Source organism: Prorops nasuta, unplaced genomic scaffold, assembly GCF_024137725.1.
Source record: "Prorops nasuta isolate Cenicafe-Biocafe unplaced genomic scaffold, Cenicafe_Pnas_1.2 PNAS00006, whole genome shotgun sequence".
NCBI lineage: Eukaryota > Metazoa > Arthropoda > Insecta > Hymenoptera > Bethylidae > Prorops > Prorops nasuta.
In genome coordinates, this window is record NW_027116803.1 from 2,537,918 (window position 1) to 2,560,854 (window position 22,937).

General features: G+C 36.8%; 2 protein-coding genes across 5 annotated transcripts in view; one reads left to right on the plus strand and one right to left on the minus strand.

Moving 5' to 3' along the window:
• LOC136774581 (furin-like protease 1) overlaps nt 1-22,937 on the plus strand; it is a 104,026-nt gene that overhangs the window by 51,534 nt on the left and 29,555 nt on the right. The gene's annotated exons all lie outside the window — the stretch shown is intronic.
• Nucleotides 18,158-21,181, minus strand: LOC136774434 (dynein intermediate chain 3, ciliary-like). Its single transcript, XM_066728738.1, has 8 exons — nt 20,814-21,181; nt 20,123-20,284; nt 19,929-20,029; nt 19,688-19,845; nt 19,329-19,563; nt 18,812-19,246; nt 18,441-18,695; nt 18,158-18,260 (listed from the first exon to the last, which is right to left on the minus strand). Exons 1-8 carry the CDS (start codon nt 20,994-20,996, stop codon nt 18,158-18,160), a joined length of 1,632 nt encoding a protein of 543 aa, XP_066584835.1. The 5' UTR covers nt 20,997-21,181.

Here is a 22,937-nt window from a genome sequence, read left to right on the forward strand (position 1 = left end):
GCCGAACAAAAGTTTCTCTCTTACCATCGAAAGGAATTTTGAGCAGTTCGGCTATAAGAACGCTCAAAGTTTTTCTCTCGATTGAGATATTCAATTGGATGGAAGAAAATCACATAGGTGCTTTTTTGGTTTCCCAACGGATGTTGCGATCGCTTAGAGTTTAAGCAACGATTTGGTTTGCGCCGTAAAATAGCGATTTAGCGGATCTCCCGTCTGCAAACTGGAATTAAGGGATTATCGATTTTATGGATAAGCATCGTGACTTAATTGAAATTTCAAGACTTAACCGCACATTCAACAGTAACATTTTGCGCAGGCGCCTCACTGTAATTAAAAGTAATACCTCTTCTAAGCCACAAAAAATTACAACAGTCTCCCGTGATTGTCATTCTTCTTTATTTGTTTTTTTTTTACCATGCGCAAAATACGTAGAATGAAAAGTACAAATCGTTTTGTCATCACTCTAAAAACAAAACAACTTTTTAATCAGTTTTGATTTCATTTCTCAAATTACCACGTTAATGCGATGTACAAGAGAAAAAATCTTCAATGGCACTGTGTATCTATTTTAAAACAAAATAAATGTTTTTTGCTTGTCCTGGCAAATGGAAAATCGTACTAACGTTCGATGTTTTTCACTTTGGTGTGTGTTTTATTTTTCAAGTTAAGAACGATATCAACTTTTGTCGTGTAACGAGCGTTCCAGACCATTCAAATGCTCAAGCCATAGCGCCAAATAACCATTCGCCGAATATCCAGCTGGAAAACCCACAACCACTGAAAATAGAAACAGTGGCTTTCCGATTTTCTTGGCCATTTCTACGGAGCTCAATTTCGTGAATGCAGTCGGAAGCTGTTGCAAAAGCTAATCCATGAATGCCACCTGTCCTCGGAAAATGCCTTTTATGAACATGAACCATCCTGTGCAATCTTTTTCTTCCAACTATGCAATGGAAAATATATATAGAAACGCTTCAACAGTGAATCAATGGATTATTTATTTAGTTGATCGATATATTCCGCTGGATATCTGAAAATGAAAATCCAAAACGGATAAGTCTATATAATAATTTAACGATTAACCATAATCAGAAGGATAAACTATGCTATCCTGTTTTCATAGAATGCGGATCACTATAGAATTTACATTAATTCACCGCAATCCGTCGAAACTAAATTCACCAGAATCGGTATTTCATTCGTCATAATGCCACAGACACATCTAAACCGTTGCCAGCAACGATATCCCGCAGATGACATCGCAAATCGAGTTTCAATGTGTCATGCCATTTATGCCCGTTACATATTGGCTACTGATAATCTTGTCCACGTAACTTCGAGTTCGCTCAATTACCATTTTTGCTATACAATATATTTATTTAAATCTTACAGGAGGATAAATGCAGTTAATCGATTTCCTGAATATTATAAGGTTATGAAATAATGACGGACTAGAGTATTATTACCATCAGAAAAAGCAATTTAAGAGTGCAACAATAGATTAATAAAGTACACCCGTCCATGGCATAGAAAATGTGAAAAATAAAAATTTTTAATTGAACGTGCAGTCGTTGTGGAAGTCGCTCGAAATTTCAAAGAGATTTCATTTATCCAATTTTCACGAACACGATTAGTTCGCATAATTTGAGATTCTATACTCTATTATATAAAATATATAGTAGTAGAGCATGCACTTGTTCACGTTGAGAGCCTATAGGTTATTTTCACAATACACTAACTCATTACGTATTGTGAGAGAATCATTGCAGAAATGACACATACATAGTAAAAAGGGATCCAAGTGTGCAATTCATCATTCCTGTATTCTTGTGCGCCCCAGTGATTTATCGTGGCAAAAGCCTGCCGCCGGAGACATGACAAGCAAGGTGGTATATGTATGTATATGTATATATAGATGTCATTGTTCGATGTGAATAGTGAATTATTGTCTGGAACGTTCTTTGCCAGTTTGCCACCAGCATAAATTTATCAAGATGCCTAATTCAGATGTCTGGAAAGGGTCCGATGTCCAAATAACACCTTTGTCTTTATACACTGTATAGTCTCACATTGTATACATAAAGTATCTGTGAAATACAACAGGGGGGAGTATAGATATTAATAAAACTGTATAGGAACAATAAATGTCGCCGGTGTACGTATACAGTCAAATAATCGAATAGTAAATTAACGTTAGAATAGTGCAGTGAAAAATAATTAATTCCGTTCTCATTGTTGATATAGCAATAATTCCGAAGTTCCGGTGTGTGGTCTGGGGAGCCATGCTGGAATTATAAGTGTATCCTCGTATCTGGTTGTACGCTAAAGTTAATTAATAATTTCATTGTTTAACGCACGACCCGTTCTCCCGGCCATTTACAGGAGAGTCGAGTCGGGGTGGCAGCGAATAATTAACTGAATGTCCTGCGGTTTACGCATCTGCAAAGTGACGGCGCGGCGAGTGCGGTTAATTAAGAACGTAACTGACTCACTAGAAAATTAAGCACCGAGCTTCGGCATAGCTAAACGCAATTCGCTTACATGTACGAAATGCTTGGTGCTGTACAGACCAACGTTGCCTTTGGCATTCCTTTGTGGAATCCATGAGGGTCGCATGCCTGATTCCATTCAAAAGGAACTAGATAACCATGACATCCCTACGTTTATTTGTTATTGGCCCTGCACTGTTGATTCTTAACAATGCTGCCTAACTTAACAGTTCCTCGTGATTAGCACTGCGGAATTTCGCTAAAGCTCCCCTGCAGGCTGCGTTGCAAAAACCTTCTGGGTAATCTTCATTATTTTCTACTTTTCTTATTTTGTAAAAGGCAAAAAGGTAGTAATTTTCTAATGGATTGGACTTTCGTTCGAAGTATAGTATCGATACTCTTTAGCGAAAATACTCTGGCAATTTCATTAAGCACCAGATTGGCTTATCGATCGAGAAATATCCCTGCTGTGAATATTTTTAGAATAATATCTGTGATAATAATAATAGGATTTGTAACAAGGCTCTTTTAGATCTCAAATATGAATTTCATTCGTAGCTACAGACTACTCCGTATCGAACATGTTTAGATGATCGGTTAATCAATGTCAGCTGTTTCGGAGCTGTACGTGAGTCAATTGCACTTGCATCGATCTATCATTTGGTACTGCACTGTTTGTCATTGTACGATTAAACAGAAGCGTCCAAATTGGACAGATTTGAAAACGGAATTATTTCAATAAATAATTCGTTTTAAGCGATTGGTTCTTACACTGATTATAGTGGTAAACTTTTCAGGCACATATCTGTTACTGCAAGAAAAGCCTGACATATAACACATCAGTAGAATGAAGCTTAAGCTCGATGGATGGGCGCTATTCGTGCACCAGTAATCTGTTGAAAAGTCCTGTAAAGTCCTGAAAGAGAGTTTAAAAGAGATCACCACAACAGTCGATTTCCTTAATGAAAGTGCTTCTTGGTTGCTTTGCTAAGGGGTCCGGAAAAGAAAGATGGGTCTGGGGAAAAGTCGTTTCATCCTGAAATCTGGTTGTAGCTCGTGCTCCGATTGGGTTTTCTCCTTTGAGGGAGCAAGATAAAAATGTGCGATAGAGTCGCGCATACTCTCTCAGAGACTTGTTTCCATTTTGAATATTTCACCCAAGCTTTTTATTTAGCTTATAACCTGTCAGATAAATAATCATTTCCCACAAACGAAAGAAAAACTTCCCATAATGATCAATAGCTCTAAAACTTAGCATCTATATTTCTCTCTGAATTATTTAATTTTGAAATTACGCTCGATAGTTTAATAATTACACGAAAAAGCAGGTTAAGGACCATTGGAATGAAAAAATAAACATGTAGAGTACAATAGGAAGTTAAGCGATGCCCTTTGCTAAACACAGTTTCTATGCTCATTATTTAAGATTGCTCCCACGGGTAAACCCTACAATTTATGAAACTCGTAATGGGCTCCTCTAGGCGCTGCTGTTTCTCCATGCATAATAATTATGTACCTGGATGACGAGACAGATAAAAGGGTGCAAAGCCAAGATTATAAAACAGTCACGAAAAGTGTCCCGCGCAAAGCGAAAATTCTTCCCACTAAACAATTATAAAGTCGACGCGCGAAAAAAGAATTCATTTTCGTTCTAACGATGTAAAATGAACAAAATATAAACGGAGGTAGGTAGTTGTGGTATATCGGATCTGACGCATATCCAGTGAATTACAAGCTGGCTGTCGTTGTAGACGTCTGCACGGTTTAAACAGTACTGTTCGTGTATATAGCTGCGACACTGGAGTGGGAGGATCAAAATCAAGCGTTCCAATTTGCAGTATCAGCGTTTGTTAGAAATTTCCTAGTGACACGATTTGTCGAATCGAAGGCTATAGATATATATACCTCGACTCTAGCCAATAGCAGTTTACACCCCTTACTGCCCTGTGCGAGTATAACACGATGCACGATGTACTCGAAGCGAGGGACGAGCGGTTCCTCGAGAGACTCTCGTCTCTAAAGAGCATCGACGGCGTTCCATCACGCCTTATCCATCACAATCCTCCAGATTTCAGGTCGATACAATCGTCGTCGATCCGATCATCGATATGCACCGATACGCAATATCACTCGAAGCCTTGATAAAATCCTTTGCAGCTCCGCTTTCATCAATTAGAAAGGGGATGGCAATCGCTTGGCTCCTCCTAAAATAAGAAAGATAGCTGTCCCTTATCTTATTTGATCCTTTGCCATCCTGCCAGCTTCATTGTTACCGCTTCATTGCTAAATACAATTCACTTCCAGATTTACCAAGCTTCCGCAATAAGGGACTGGTAAGTACACCCGCCTCTTACGAAATAAGAATTCATCTCTCGATTCCGGATCTTTCCTGGGTACTGTTCTAGCCAATTCAATATCGAACACTAAAATGAAATCTTATCGTAACTGCTGAGTTTCTGCTGAATTTTCTGCAAGTCTTGAATTTCGATCAATTCCTGCATTTGCAGAGTGCACTCTATCAAAATTGCATTAAGGCACTGAAGTAGATTTTACACTGATAGCAATTTAAAGCAGCGAATCAGTGGGTGTTAAAATGTAAATTTCAATCAAAAATTTACTATTTATTCTAGTGTAAAAAGAGAAGTTTAAGACAAATTTCAAGAAGTCTAAAGTGACAGAAATCTTTTCCAAGCTAATATATAGGATCAAGCTGTTATTATGAGTGATGCTTGTAATATTACCGTGGGGTTAATATCGCGGTACCGTAATTTAATTTCTGTTCAGAAATAATTAACCCATACGCACACTCTCATCTGTTCGCGTTAGTTATAGCAGCAGTAATGAAATTTTAAATTAAAAACACCTGATAAACAAAAGCCTGTAAATAAGATTCGTTAACGTGTAAAAAATACATGCCATTTTATTTTTCATAAAAGCAACCTTTATTAATTTTTCAAGTTTTTATGGCTGGCTTTACTAGTCGCAGCAGGGATTTTACAATTATAGTTTTACCATTTACCGAGCCATAGTCTTTACAGGAGTTGGTAAAAGAGTAAATTTTGCCAAAATCGAAACGGACTCAACAGGCCCTTTAGCTGCAGTCGTTATAGGATCAGGCTCGTATTGCACTTTATCACATTGGTCGGGCAAAGTTGGCATGAAGTTTAGGAATGGTACCTTTGAGTTTAGAATGAATATGCTATTCACTCAAAGCATGCAAGCATTCGACATTCTACTGAATTTCTGTTTTGACACGAAACTTCCGGAAGTACTCGGTACGACTGCATGCGATCAAGCAAATTTGCATCTAGTGTCTCTCTACGTCTGAAATTAGGAGTTTCTAGACATCTATCTGTAAACAATAAATTTCCTTTTGGATCTTCGGTTGTTGGGGATGAGTTAATATTAGGGAATACTGATATGACGAACGAGTATGGGCTGGTGTTAAATAATAAAGGGCAATGACTGGTTCAAGTGGAAAAGACTCGCGAATGTATCACACTGTTGCAGCAGGTTTATTGACCAATGATTCGAGGACGAAACGCTTGTAATGTGCCTCATGGGAGTTATCGTTGAAGATGCGTCTCCTGAAGGAAACATAAAGCACTCTTGGCTCAATCCGTTAATGTTCAAAGCTATTCCCGAGGTATAAGACGTAGTAAGATAAAATTGCCATTGCCGACAGGACTGGAGTCGCTGTTGCACTTTGGCTAGCCTTGTAGACGCCACATTTCAACCCTCATCAACCCCCTCACCCCTCCGGTTAACCCTGGAACTTCCCTTTCTTTCCAGCACCATTTCGACCCCTCTTCGGTACCCTACGCAAGGCACATTCCATCTTTTTCCACCTCATATGTCCTTCATCCTTGCACATTTTATCATCCCAACCTCCTCTCCCCAGCAAAGTATACCTTTTTTTACTACTCCATTTCTCTCTGCCTTCCTCGCATCTGAAAAATTCTCACTTTGAAAACACTTTCCTGAAAAAATAAAAACTTATCCAGCCACAATTTATCAAATCGTTCGCATATATCCAATCCAGTATGGATATGTAAAGTATCATTAAGAAATCAATAAAAATTATGGGATGACCATTGTCGAAAGAAAGTATTATTTTCGGCAAAACAGGTATTCTATATGTATCGTTTAGTTGTGGCATGTCAAAGGTATCGAGGCTGTTCGCGTTACAATAGCTGTGAGCTGCAGGAAAACTGCATTTCGAGGTGCAGCATTTTGAGCTCAGCAGCGCGGCGACCGAGTGCATTACGCGCGTTTCATCCACGAATTATTGGACGATAAAGCAATAATATCGTGCCATAAATCGTAGAAGGAAATAGGTTTCGCGGTCCACAATTGGAAAACACTTTGCTGAAATTGCGTTCGTCTCTAATTTCTGTGTTTCTATCCTTAAACGGTTTCCGGTGATCGAGGCTGAAGGAAAAATTGGCGTTTATTGTCTTTGTGATGCGAAGTCCCCGATGGAAAATCGCTACCACTGCTTCTCCCTCTCCCTCTCTCTCTCTCTCTCTCTCTCTCTCTCTACTTTGTTATTTCCGCCATCCATCGGTTGCTTCAATTAAAATTAAAATTATCCCATTTGTCGAGCTGTGCTATTAATTACAATTACACGCGAGGTGACATATATCGACGTATTTCTGTCGGCCGTGCAAACCAATTTGTTCTTAACAGCAAATTAGGAGAGTAAATACAGCTGGAAGTTCACGCCGAAACTTGGGGTGTATTCGAAACTTTGTGAAATCAGTTACACAGTGGTTAGGTCAAAGTGATTGCTGAAACCGTCATGCACGGAGCAAAGTGCGAGAATCGCTTCTGGAAGGAAGGGGACGTGTGTAGATCGGAGACTTTTCCATCATGAATCATTCGGAAGGGCTAAACGGGCAATTTGAAGAGGACCTAGCTGGCAAATGATTTATTTTCGACCTAGCTTGGTATGTTTATAAAATATTTCGCCACTTTTTTCAAAGCAAAAAATGATGAAAACCTTTATAGCCGCGATAAAAATTCAGCTTGTCGCTAAATGATCGTACGCTTCTCTCTTGTATTGTGCGCGATCGGCCACACATTAAATCTCAGCGTGGACGCGAAAGCTACTGGATAACTCCGGACGTGTGATAAATAAATATACGGCATGCATATTTTCAAAGACTATCATTTTTTCCTGTCATTTTGTTTTTACTGGTATAAATCTGTTTGAATAATCTAAACCTGTTAAATGTTGAAACTAGTAGAACCGAGAAAAAAGTGGTATCGGATTTCCTGATCAAGTTAGAACTCGTTAAAAACTGATTTGGAAAATAAATGTTAAACTGGTGAATAGACGTGCCAGTGTTTGAAATATCAAATATCTAATTGGGCTGCTGGTAATCAACGTAGAAGCTTGCACAGTGTTGTAAAACTGGAGAATTCTCACAATTACAGAACAAAGCTGTGACTTCCGCACGTAATTGCGTCTGACATGCCATGTACTCGCGCTACTTACGGTTACGTACTTACTGGTGCCCATTTCTAAACTTATAAAGTGGCCTGCCTTACGGACCGCGAAATGCGAAAGGGACAGGCCGCGCTGTAAAGTTCAGCCATTGAAATCTTCACAACTCCCTCTCCAGTTTCGTCCCTTTTCCATCCTTTGTCTGCTCTATAACTACGCGAGGAACTTTCAAATGATGCCCTTAAGTTTTATGCTCGGCTATTTCATGCAACACGTCAAAACACCGCTTCTGCTAATTCACATTTCATTCTGTCGTTTCGGTCAACAATTTGTAGAAGTTAATCTATGATAATTTTATTAATTTGTTTTATTATACTATGAGAGGAGTTAAACTTGTTATTGGTGTTTTAAAGGAAAGTGCAAGATGTAGAAATGGAACATGTTTGAAGACGTTAGTCCGCGCATGCAACATATTACAGTTTTATGAAGGAACGTAACAAAAATTGCAATTGCCTGGTACAAGCACACAATACGTGTAAACGCCCTTCCTTTATTGTAATACTTGGGGAAACGATTGGGGCAAATGCCATTCCCTTTTCTCCCTATCCCTGCGCTCCCCTATCGTTTTGCAAACCCTGACATTTTGTATTAGGAACCGAATGGGGGAAAAAACGTTGGGGGAGGGAGTTCCAGAGAGACGGTCATGAAATATGGTTAACCTACTGGAAGATATTAGGCCTTCTCTCTCAAATTAGTCTGCACACAGCCAATGAGGACAGGTCAGCTTAAAAGCTGAGACACAATCAACCATTCGGTCTAAAGTCATAAAACATTCGTCGTCTCTTTCAATTATTTCATTTTTAATAAAATCACAGTACTAATGTTTTTGAAAAGAAATGTTATGCAATAGATATATACATATACATTCTACCTATTAGTACCTCACCGTGTAAATCAAAATAGCTGCTGAAACAAGATTTTCAATCGAGAGAGTCTCATATGCACATGGATAAAATCGTATTAGTGGAGATTATATATTTTCCATAGTTTATGCGGTGATTAATCAGACGCGCATACGATGGTGGACCACAAAGATAGGTTTTACTAATTGCGTAAATACACACCAACACACGTATACGCTTACGAGTTATAATTCTATCTGACGGCTGCACCTGAACCAAAATGCGATCCTGGGAATATCTAATTTGCAGCTTTAAAGCTCTTACTGTCTAGACTGATGTCCGGCTCTATTTTACGCATTACCAGTCTCGTTCTCCAATATGTTTCTCGCGAACAATTAACAAACCACAATGACGTTGTACTATATTGCAATCTAATAATTTGCAGATAATACAAGAGATATTTAGAAGTGTTTTATATATAATACTTTTAAGCTTTTTGTTAAACTACTTTTTCTTAAGAAGAATTTAGTACAGACTATAATATTCTAGGATTTAGTTTTTAGATTAAGAAAATACCAGGGAGTTTCGGCTGATATTTCGCCAGTCTGTATAGACCCTTTGTGTCGGTCTGGCGGTTAGGGATCGTTTTCCTTGGACGCAGCCGAACGAAGAAGTGTGCTGAATGTGCGCTAGTTGGTCCCTTCTTGCAGTTTTATTAAGGCAAGACCCGCATTAACGCACCCCCGCCATCATTGAACAAGCGGCAGTTCCGCCTGGGTCCACGCACACGCTTACACACACCCCATCGTTTACCGTCACGTTATTTCGCCTAGCGTGACGCTCCGAGGCACATTATAACGGCTACAGCTACGATCGCATCCCCGTTTATGACTCCGAAAAGGGGAACGCTTTAATTATTTACATTCCTCGAATAAACGATCCTTAAACTAACTAAATTTACCCAGACACCGTATTCGCATGACTTTTCTTATAAAATATCTCATCATTTTGCCGCTCTGCTCCTTGTTTCGTATTTCTCTGAGAGTCTTATAAATATCCCCGTATAGTACACCTATATAGCTACTGCAGTCTATGTACTCACGTTAAATTAATACCTGGTAAGAGAATCATCTCTGTCTAAGCTAAGAGTATATGAAAACTTGTTTAAAGGAAAAGGATGCAGGTAAAAAAGTTTTTAAAAAAATCATCATAAATTTTATTCAATCATCGCCTTTTGGACTTTTAAAACCGAGATTGAATTAGGCAGGCGTCGCATAAACTTCTGAGGTTACCAGTACCAATGAATCTCTACGATTGGATCTGACTTGAAATATCAGTAATTTGATGCGCTCCAAATTATTATATGCTTTTACGGCGAGAGAATTTTGCGGAAACCTCATTACTCTCCAACCTATATTATATGACATCGCTTCCTACTTCGAGATTGGATTGCTATGTCAAACTTTCCTTTAGTCCTATTCTCGTGAAATTTCCCAGTTTCAAATTATTCCTAGGCGTCCCACTCCCGGTAAATGCGAGACTTCGATACATTGACCAAGCACGTGTGATTAAGGTATTAGCACATACCATTTAAATTAAGTATTAGTTGCTTATTAAACATTTCGTTCGATCTCTCATGCGAAACTATTAATTTGCGAACAATACATATCGATCATATTTCCCAATAGAATATTCTGTAATCTTCTTATTACTAATCTTATTATTCTATATTTGCATGCTTTGCATCCGCCTAAATTTCCATGTCAAAGTAGAGGTTGTTGAAAATCAAGAGGAATTAGTTCAAAGTGCACTCTAATAAGATTATATTACTGCAGAGTTGTTACTGTGAATATGAATTGTTCTTTCATTATTTGACTTTTCTCTTAGTTTCAGAAAAAACCATTAATTTATACCCGTACATCTGACTCAATTCTATCAATCGGAATAAAAGAGATCGTTTTAAGAAAATATTGTTCTATTGCTATCAATCATTTTCATAAGGGAAATATCAAAGATGATATTGGTTTATTTAATAAGAACCTTCCTCTTATTATCAATAATGATATAGGTTTATCATATCTTAAGCCTATACTAATTGGACTGGTACCTTACATCATTAAACATGATGCAGTGAGAATATCATATTCTCAATATATTTGGTAAACAGGGATTTGAAACTGAAGGAGAAACGTTAAAACCTTTGCTTCGAAAGACCTTAAAGGTGGATTGCATCTTCAAGTCTGTATAGGAAAAGTTTTAATATCTATCTATAGACATGACGTGTATTATCATTTAGATTAGTTTTTTGAATTATGTATTTAACGTTTCTTAAACTAAATTGCATTAAATAACAGCAAAGCTTTATCTTAAACTCGCTGGAAGTAAAAATAGTTGAGGTTCTTTTAATTTGACCACTGGGAAAAATATTACTCGATGACCTGAGTACATAAAACAGTATTAATCCCCCTAAAATGCTTAAATGGTTAATATGTTATAATAATTTGGGTGAGATCACGAGATCCAAAAATGTAATAATTACTGAATATAATTATATTATGATTACATAACGTTTTCATTAAAAGAATTCTATCGAAATGTGCTTATAATGAATATGAATTCTCGATGTAATTCTTTACATTTGTGAGAATATTAAATGGGATTTAATTTAATATAAAATTCACACTCTTATGCATCATTTAACGTGTAATTTATCTTTGATAAATGCTTTTTCGACCTATTTTTGCATTACACGTTGAACTAACAAAAGCTTCCTTTTCTGTTTGCAGGTGGGTCAGAAACCTTATCGACAGGATAATGAATTCTAGTTGCAAGAGGTCAGACTTGTTCTGTAGTGGGAAATAAGTGGGATAAAAGGTGAAACTAAAGTTCCTGTCTGTATCTCAAACCTTCTATTCGAATCTTCAAGTTTCGTGCCAAAACTTTTGCTGGGACTGATTCTTTGGCGGATAAACGTAACCGCCGAATGAAACACTCTACGAGCTATTGAAAACTTTAAATAGTATTCCCATTGGGGTAAAGTATGCTTTCTAGACAAGAAGTTTTATGGTATATTATAACTAAAATATATATAATTATGATATATACATATATATAATACACTAGAATAATTCGTCGTCTTCGCATCTCATATTTCAAACAAGAGGTAAAATGAATCTTTAAATACTTTAACTCCACATTTTGCTTTTGCAAGATTACTTGAATTGAATGTAACATGGAATAACTATACAATACGATGTGCTCAAATTATTATCATTCTCCAGAAACAATTATCTGATTTATTGTAACAATTATAACGTATAAGTATTTATGAACAACGAGTCAGTGGTAGCACGTCAAATCATAGTTCTATAAATCATTTTAATCCACGCACATGAATCTTTGCTACATGCTCTGACGAAGACTGTTGTAAATGTAAAATCAAAGGGCATAACGTCATTAACTTATAACAATTATTTTCAATAAATTCATAATTATAGTTAAGCTACCTAAGCTGCTTAGTTCAGAAGTATCATTTTGCTGGCAAGAACAGATAAGAAGAGAGTAGGACCAGAAAGTGGTAAATAAGTAGCGTGACCTTCGTTTCAGGGAGGTTGAGGATGTTAAGACTGATATGCTGCTAAATAAGGCTGAGTTGAGTTAGCACCGAGAGATTGAAGACATTGTTAAGTAGCTTAGCTGGAAAAAGGAACTCACGAGAAGTTTCTCAATTTCTCGAATTAACTGAAAAGTCAATCTCGTTTCCAGTTGGCGGGCAGTGCAAAAGAGGTGATAAGAGAAAGCAGTCCGAGGGTAGAAAGGAAATTGGGAGGGATAGGGAGGAACGGGCTAGATCGCACAGAATTTATTTAAAGGCCAGTTGGAATTTATGGAGACTTAGGGCGTGAGTTACGCCGAAACTTCTCTACGTGACTAGCAGAGAACCAAATCCAACACCACGCACACCCAGGGGGCAGTTATGGTTGCCGTAATGGCTTGCTTACACGTGATATACATGTCTTTACTAGCTCTTGTTTATCATAACGCGATATTCTTAACCCCAAATCAGTGTAAATCCTTGAAAAAATCTTATCAGATACCTATAAGCAGATCAGCAAACATCTTATTATATCTAATAAGGCTAGATACACTGAGAATGAACCTAGCGTGCTGCAGCAGCAATTTCATAGAAATTTTTAAGAAAGTCCGTCGTATTACGGAGTTTATGATAAAATATCATATAAAGAAAAACGAGTAAACGAATTTCACGCGTGTGCTATAAATCTGAATCTGTTTTTGGGGAGCAAGCACACGACACGGAATGCAATAACAGAACGTCACTAAGTTTATCACACAGCGGAACAGCGACTCTGACACATTTCAGGATATGACCGATCACCAGCTGTCTAGCTATTTATGTCATTTCCAGGATTCAGGAAAAAAGAATGCCAGAATCTCATAATCAAAGCGCCGACTACGCGAAAGCTTTTTCAATAAGAAGCCAATGTTAAAAAAGCATTTGCTTGAGATTAGCATAACTCGCGAGGAAGTTCGCGTTGGATACGAAAAGAAACAAAAGTTCTATCGTGCTGTTCCATCTCACTGGGCACAATGTCAAAAAAATCTTTTCAAACTTTATTCTTTACATTCGGAATCTTATGACTGTTTTTAAGGTCGTTGGCTCTGAGTCTTCAGCAACCTTACATTATGTTGGAGTTTAAGACTTGGCTAAAGAGGTCATGAAAGTGGTAGATATAGGAAAATAGTTGAATTTTTTCCGCTTAGGATATTCTCCGTCGTTCGAAAGATAATTTAGTGCAGGCGCAAGCTGATTTATCCTTTGCATACGTTTTGCCAGCGCATGTTTCATCCCAGATTGAAGAAAGCTGAAGCTAAACGACCGCCATAAACCTCACATCTAATCTGATTTAAATCGTTCTCTTAAGGCATAACCGCACGTGCCTCGTAGACGTAAAAGTGCCATGAAACCCTTTCTTTTTTTTTTTTTTTTTTTGGAAAACGTTAATACATTTTTCACTCTATAATTGCACCACGATGTGATATTTTATAACTTGGTCGAGTTTCTTACGACGAAGCACAATGGTTTGAGCTAAGAAATCTTTTAATTACAGTGAAACAAATGGCCTGGCGTTAATGAAGGAGATCTTGATTTTTATATATGTAAATCCTAGAATTTCAAGCGCGCGGTTTCGTTTAATTCTCTTTATACTGTTCGGATGTCTCCGGACAGGACATTTTTTAACAAGATTAACCAGCCTGACAATGACACACCAAATGGTATCGCTGGAGGGCATCGCTTAATCCTAGAAGTAACGCGAAAGAGTATCCCTTACTAGATGCGCATTGAAAATTCTTGCTTAAGTAATTCTTTTAAGCAAAACTAGATAACGAAATTGCTACATTTAATACGAATGACACTCTCATCTTTACAGCTTTGCTACCAATATTAATCATCGATAGCGTAACGAATGTTACTTGTCTGTTAGTCTAAAATAAAATTAATTCATACTCCGTCAGTTATCTCGTATATACAAAGTTTTAACGTATCATCGCTAGACTTGATGCCAACAAAAAGTAACAACGAATGGTATACAACGTACGCTTGTAACTTTGGCAATATATTGGTCGTTTTACGTAATTGTGATATCTGCATTTCCCTGTCTGTGCCCAATTTCAGCATGGTAACTGTAGACATACTGTTGAGAACTATATTGTACGTGAAAGATAGCTGTAATTTGTACACTACATAAAAATACGATTTTAAGTCGCGTAACGTTCAAATAGGAATTTCTAAATTAACAGCTAACTTTCATTTATATTGCTCAATTAGAGTAGGATTAAGCACCGTATTCTCACAAAAATTCGTGAGGAAATTAGAATACAAATAAAAGTATTAAACACGTAATTCTTAAAAATATAAAATTGATTTATGATAAAGGATAAAAATATATAAGGTATATTATTAATTCTGTTCGATAAAACAGAATCTATGCTATCTGTCAGTTCTGCTTTCATTTCAGTTACAACTCAAAAGAATTGGATCTCATAAATCAAGCACTGATAAATAAATTTTTACCGGTCATGCTAAAAATCATATTTTATTTTAACGTGTTCTTAAAATGAAAAGCTTGAAATATAAGAAAGACATATACATTTATAGACTTAGATTATAGTTAATTTATAGCAATGCTAAGTTTTTGTGCTTCTTTCGCAATTTTAGATTTTTCAATTTAAGTTCGCTGATTTTTGATATTTCACGGAAATATCTTTCAGGACCAAGTAGCTCAAAGCAGTCAGCTTAATTACATATTATTGATCGCATAGGACTAGAGTGAAATGTCAAGAAAAGTCAATATTAGCCCAACTGAATCAATATAGCTTATTTAGAAACCCCTAGTTGTATCAAACTGCTAATGGAAATACGCTGTGATTTAAAATGTAGGTCTTTTTTGGATAACTTTATAGGAAAATCTCGTACTTCCCTTTTTTTTTAATAATAATTTCAACATTATGATTTATAAAGTATCATAAATAACTATCTCTATGGTATATTCGTAGTTTGCTAGACTTACGTGAAAATTGAATATCCGGAATGAAATAGAAATAACTGTATTCGAAGGACTTTTATAATTCTGTGGCAATGGGTAGTGCGATTTCTGTAAAACGTTCACGAATTTGTGGTAGCTTTATTATACGGGAAATTTTCGATTGGCAGAGAAGAGTATTCGTTTGTACATGTCAGAGACGATGAAACGCCAGAAGAGTCGCCCTGGACAGTTACGAAGCTTCGTGTTCGCCGGAAATGTCGTTTGGAATTGTCCTGCAACTTCCAATCAAAAACGTTTTATTCAATGCGAACCTTTACTACTGCCAATGTCAAATACTTTTATATCTACTGCTCGGAAGGATATCTATACGATATTCTTAAATATATATTTAAACTTGAACCTCCACAACCATATGATATATTAATACAAAAACTAGAAGATTGCGAAAGAAATTGTTTGTCTCCAACCTTGGAATTATTTTCTTTCAAATTATTTATTTTTTATCGCCAGTAGACTGAAATTCAAATACTCCAGGATATGTCCCCCTTCGTGTCGAACCTCCTAATATCGCTTTGTAATCATCCTCCGGGTTTTCCCGTTGCTTTTCCAGCTTCGGTGGAGGAATGCCAAAGAGGTTTTTAACTTGATCCTTGACCAATGGAGGTTTAAATGTGGGTGTGCAAGGAGGATGGGATTCTCTTTTGGTTCTCTTGCTCAACACTTTGCGCTCAATTTTTCCTTTGGACAGAGACTTCGCTCGATATTCTGTACCAGCCGATTTACGATCTACTTCACTCTGCATAGACGCTTTTTGCTGCCTGATTGTCTGGATAACTACCGGACTAGTCGCTCCCCTGAAACAGAGACGTATAACTATATATATATATAAGTATAAGTATGATTTAACGATTGCTCAAAAGAAAAGAGACAAAAATTGGAAATTGTCAGTGACGTAAGTTGAAACATAGAATCATAAAAGAATTAAAGTGCTTTACAGAAATGAAGTTAACACATATTGGTAATTTCTTAATCATCTCACGTGTGTTTTGTCGCATTTCGCAATTCTTCTTTGGCCTGTTGCACCTGTTTTGTAAGCACTAAAGGTGGGGCTAACATTTCCTTCAGGATGAGAGTCTTTTGCGCTGGCGTATACACCGGTAATGGTTCTTCTTGTACCGAAGACAGTCGTTTCTCCCTGCCCTGTTCATCTAATTTCGCTTCCTCATCTGCTTGCTTCAATGACATCCTACCAGTAACCTTTTTCTTCTCCTCTTTTTTCGGTTTATCCCCTTTTTTTCGATCTTCCTTCATACCGCTCTTTAAAGACTCATCCTGTTTACCCTTATCGACTTCCTTCTTTACGCCTACTTTTTTCGGCTCTTCCTTTACCATTTTCTTCCCTTTCCCTTTTTTGTCCTCCAATAGGTTTAGTTCTTCCTCGTATTTTTCTCTTTCCGCATCATCCTCATCGTCCTCTTCTTCTTCCATTTCTTCCTGTTCCCTTTCCGCAATCTGTATCGACATTTTCTCAAGTTTTGACTGTAGTTGTGCCTTTTCTTCCCACAACTTTACAGCCTCCTTTTTCTCTTTTTGTAACATCTTCTCTCCCCAGTTTTGCTCCATGTCCCAGCAACATATCTCTGCCTCACAGGGCTCTTTACAAACCTTCATTACAGCCCTTCCTCCCCCCGTATCCTTAGTCTCTGGTTCTTCTTCAACTTCTTTCAATCTTTCTTTAACGCTCCTAATGTATTCTTCCAAAGAATGAACTTTCTGCACTTTGCGCCTCACTCCAACTTTCAGCGAAAATTTCGTTTCTGTGTCACTGGTTTGTGGGTCTGGTTGAGTTTCCGGTACAAGTTCATAAATTGATTTGGTTGGCGGACCCTTGTTCTTCTTTCCTTTTGGCTTCTTTTTGTCGCCTTCCTTACCAGGAGATAATTGTTCTGGATCGATGGGCAATTCCATCACAAATGCATATTTCTTACCGTCCTAGATTAAAAAATCGACACATTATTCGTCAAGTACATATTGCGTAACAACTTATATTTTATAATGCAATACAGGATCTAACCTGCTCAATAAATTCATCAATCTTGGCCTTTTTCTTATCCTTGCCTTTCGCACTTTTCGGTTCCTTTTTACCCTTCTTATTTGCTTGTTTGTCTTTCATTTCACGAGCGGCAAGTTTTTCCTTCAGCTTTTCTTGAGCTGCTGCTGTTACTGCTTCTTCGTGTTTTCTTGCTTCCATATCCTCTATTTCCTCTTCACCATAACTATCACTTTCCCATTCTTCCTCTTCCAAGATTAATTCCTCCTTGTCTTTGGCGGATAGAATCCAGATATCTAAGCTCTGAAATTGGATATTTATTTCGATCCTGATAAATTTTATGGCGCTGAAGTTTGCCGAAAGTTACGACAGCTGATTCAGAGCCATGGTGAATAAATAATTTTCGCAGACACAACATAATTTTACGTACTTTCAATGAAGCATTTACTTCGTTTTATCGACCAACAATATACCAAAGTGTATTCAGAATTTAATTTGCTAAAAGAGTGCATAACTTAAAATTCTTTAAAATTTCTCTGCTATGTAATAAGAGCCTCTTATTCGTGGATGGAAGCTTCTATTAATTATTTTTAAAAAACTGTAAAAAAGTCGATATCCCTAATAAAAACTACATCAGTTTATTGTTGGAGCTTGTTTTATATTATTTATTCGCAGCTGTTCTCATTTAGCTGAAGTAACTGTTAGCTCTGAATCTGTAGGTTAACTTCAGCCTCATATAAATTTTGTTTTACTGTTATGGACACCATGCCCACCGACACACCGATACTAAATGAGAATGTATAACTATAAAGAGGCACAAAGAAAATACATTCTTAAAAACTTAAAAAATACTAACGATAGATAGTGCCAATAGTGTCCTTATAAACTACTTCACATTTTCAATTTATTATTGTTGTATTGGTATGCATGGTGTCGATTTAAGAAGAAAAGTTTACTTTGGAAAAGGTAGTTTCGTCCTTGTACGTGAAGTTAAGGAAAAAATTGGATGGCTCTACGAAATATAAAGATCCACCATTGTCGCCTATTGCCAGTAGATTTCCATTCATTTGGGGAGCAATAGCAGTTAGAATTTGAGAACTGATATGCTCCTTTAAAATGGGTAATTCGGTGTTTTGCAGAAGATCCCAGGCACACAAATCACCACGTGTATTTATTGTATAAAAAACCGAATATCTATGTTTGCTCCAGCATCCACCTGTTAAAGCATCGTTGAATGGTCTGAAAAAGAAGATAATCAAAATTAAGAATTTTTAGAACTGATAAAATTGATTAACGAGCTATTGAACTTAGTAATTCAAAAGTAGCAGAAGCTGTAACTTGAAATGAGGACTTACTCCGAAGACAGCAATTCGACCTCACGAACATCGTCAGACCATATTTTAACCTTAACGTTGCTCAGAGTGAGAAACACTTCTGGACTGTAGGTATTGCGATCTACAGCAATGACTGGACCGAGGTGTGCGTTAAATCGTTTCGTCAGTTTCTCTGTCGGTGTTTGAGATTCACTGGAATAGCCGAATACAACGCCGTTCTCCATTCCAAACATCAGCATGTTGAGCTTCGACTCGAAATTCAACGACAACACCCCAGCCTCCTCCTTCTCTGACTCAATATCGAAGGACTCCTTCATATCGAATATGACGGTCTCGATAGGCTTGTTCAGTTTCCTAGCATCCCACCACATTGCTCTACCATCGGACGTAGCTCCTGATAAAAATTCTGCGCTACTTCTCGCGCATAACCACTTTACTATGACTCTCGATGGATTCCTAGGTTTGCATAAATCAACTTATATCCACTGGATAGAGCTGACAGTACAGTTTTATATCAGACAAAATGAAATATTCTAACTTGTGGCTAACCGAGGCTGGAGAGACTTGAACGGGACTGTAACCATGTCTGATATCCCAGCAACAGACCTGACCAGACGTAAGTCCACTAATCAATACAGAGGGATGGCGAGGATTAAATTCCGTGACCACGATTGGGTACAAAGCTTCCAGAGATATAGTGGGACTATTAGGATTATCTGCACACACATGAAACAGTCTTGGATTTGTAATTGGAATTGATAGATTTCTCTTTGCTTAATGTCACCGACAACATCTCCCAACTATTTCGAAACATATTACATGTCTGTTTTTTTTCTCTCTTGACATAAGCAAAGCTTTACTAATCAATTTGACGAAATTAACTGCGTCAATACGAACCAAAATCCCATATGTGTGCTTTCTTGCTCGCCCCTGGAATGGTCTGATCAATGGGGAAGCAGTAGGAAACTGCTAACTGTCTAAGCATATAAGGTGCCCAAGAAATACCAGAGACGGGTCTAGCTGGTGGCTGGGTATCAGTGTACACATTCACGATTCTAAAAATTAGTTTCTATTAGTGTCTTTTGTTTTTTCCTACTTCCACCAACAATTTATTTTAGCTATCCCCTGCAGATTTTACCTAAGTTCTTGCGGTTTAATGAGCGGTGTTGGGATCATGTCATCGAAATAGTGCTGGTAGATGTTAACCGCATTGTTTTGAAGTACGAAACGCTCCGTCATCTGTGTAAGAAGTTATCACTCGTTATCGTTTGCATTGACTTCGTATTAACCGTGTAGGTGCTCTGTAGAATCGTGCTTGAATGGATATAGTACTTGGAATAAGGGACGTAATTTTGGTGCCCAGATTTCGCTCTTCTCCACTCGCCGACGATACCTCGCCGTAACTTCTTCGTCAAGGGGATAGATATCCTTCGGCCAACCACCTTCAAAGTGAAACATCCCACTGTTCCTCGTAGCAAAAGCAGAGCTTTGAACCTATTCCGTAAAATCAGCAGGGTGACGTGAAAAAGGTTGTCCTGATGGAGCTGTCCCCAATAAATAATGCATGTAGTTTAATAACAAAAAATAATAGAATTTCAATAAAATCCAATAGACGAAAAGCGTATAATTGGAATGGATAGAAAATACGTGAATGTATTATCATTAAACTGTTGGTTCTGATGGATTAAAATTATATTTTCTTTTAGTACTGATGGTGACAGAAAAGAATATTTCCTTAATATGAAATGCAATGCCACGGAGTTAGAAAAACTAGAAATATTTTAATTAAATAATAATTTCTGTGCACACTACCAGTTTTAGATCAATTATGATTCAATGTAAGCACTTAAAAATAATACAGCTTCATTAATCGTCATTCCACACTTCTACAATGTGCTGTGATCAGTTGATTGCACTAATTCTTGTTAAGAATGTCTTCCTCTATTTTTTAGTTTAAACGAGGAAGTATTTAGCTACTACGGTCAGTCTTAACTGTAATCGGATTAAACTTGTCTATTATAACCTCGTGCAAAGCCATTTGCTTTGATAACTGAGTGGCAGCATCACGCGATTCCATCACGATGAAATCATCCATTTTTCCTGGGTCCGGCAATATCTCCTCGTCCACGTTTGGTCCAAATGTATCGAAAATACATTGTTTTCCAAAGTCTGCACGCGTTTTCTCATAAACGTATTTGCTCTCCATTTCTAAAATAATAAAAGTATCATTATATTTTCATGTGACCCTCACCACTATTCTAAATTTAAATGTTTGAGAAAAAATGTCAAACTTACTGTTGTAGAAAGTCTACCAAATATCTTCCTTAAAATGTCAGGTTAATACAACCGAGTTGGATTGTATCATTCGCTTTTAGTCTTTGACGGTGAGAATTAAACACATTCAGTTTGTTCATTCACACTTAATGAAATATGATTTTCTCCTGAAAATAAAAATCAACGTAGATGAACGATACATTAATTAAAAAGACAAAATTGTATAAGTCTTGGATTAAATAGAAATAAATTAAATTATCTTTTCCTGACGAAATTTGTTTTAGCTACTTTCCAGCCAACCTCAAAATTAAAAAAGTCAGGTTACGTTGTTTATGTAATCGTTGCCTTGGCAACGTATAACTGATTTTATTTCCATACGGCATCTTCACAAACCATTTATCGAATCATCAAAGAATGTCCACAAAATCGAGCAAACAACACATGTTTAGGAGCCGCTTTCTTTGGAAAATCTGAGAAAGAGCTTCGATGTAAAAATGTCACGGTTCCGTGAACGGTTTTTCTAGATATTCCGTAATTTTGAAGCTAACAGAATATATCTCTAATCATCGAATTTTACCGTAAAGCGCATACACTGTAGACACATATTCGTACAATACATATATAGGTGAAGTTATTAGGAAAATGGATTCGCAGTGAAGAAGATGAAATGCAAGTCAGCTAGAGTGAATGTGAATATAGAATAGGTCTGCTAACTATGAATTTGCGCCTTAGACGATACGAATTTCTCACGTGTTTGCTAAGCGAAACAGGGCAAATATTACTTGGTCCACAATTTTATTCAAACTACCGTGAATGCACCACCATGAGTTCATAAATTTTTGAACCAACCGTTCGGCACTCTCAGCCTACGCGATGCACATCAAACATCGGTATTATCATGCTGCTAAGGGTTTGCGATGTCAAGGACTCTGACACAGTTAAAACTCTACTCTGGGCTTCATTGAAGCATTAATAAATTTCTTTTGAAAAGTAATGTATTTACAGAAATTAATATTATAATAAAAATGTCGTCATGTGGAACAAATTGTATAAAACAATTTTTTGTAACATAATAAGTATATAATCTTATTTATATACGACTATATAATGTGTCGCAGTTTATCTAGAAGAGCTTGAGATCAACCGTTTATTAACTTAAACTGCAGTACCATTTAACGTGAAGTCTATAATCTTTTATTTTAGCTGTACCAATATTATACAATAGTCTGTACGGAACTTAACTACTGTTTATTATTAAACTCCTTTAATCTAAGTATATAAATAAGGTCGAACCGTTGTTGAAAATACTTCGCTTCGACACAATGAGTAAATCTTTAGCTTTAACCTTTATTCAAGCCTCCAACGCAGCTTGATAAATGAGTCATATAAAGTTCTTTACAAATCTATTAGATAAGCACATTTTATTATTAGCGCATCAGCACTGCAGCCGTCGCAACGTTTATTTATTCAGTACATATTTGGAGCTCGTTGAAATTTGGCAATGAGATAAATAAACGTCGCACATGTATAAATCAATTTGATTAGCATAAAATAATCAATCGATAATTTAATAATTTAATATAATCATTTTTTTATAGTAAGGCTATATAATAAAGGATTCTTGAAAATTAATATTTATTGTTTTCATTGAATTGTGTGAAATGAATACGTTTAACTTTTTTAATTACCAAATGGAATTTTCTTTGTACCAGCCACTGACTGAACATTGCAATTTATGACGTGTGTTCCTTGAATTTTAAATAATCATATCCGTTTGGCTTAATAATGACGATTATTCAGATTTAACTAATTGGTTACCTCATGTTTACTGTGGTTCGATTGATATAAAGCATCCCAATAGCATTATTTAAGT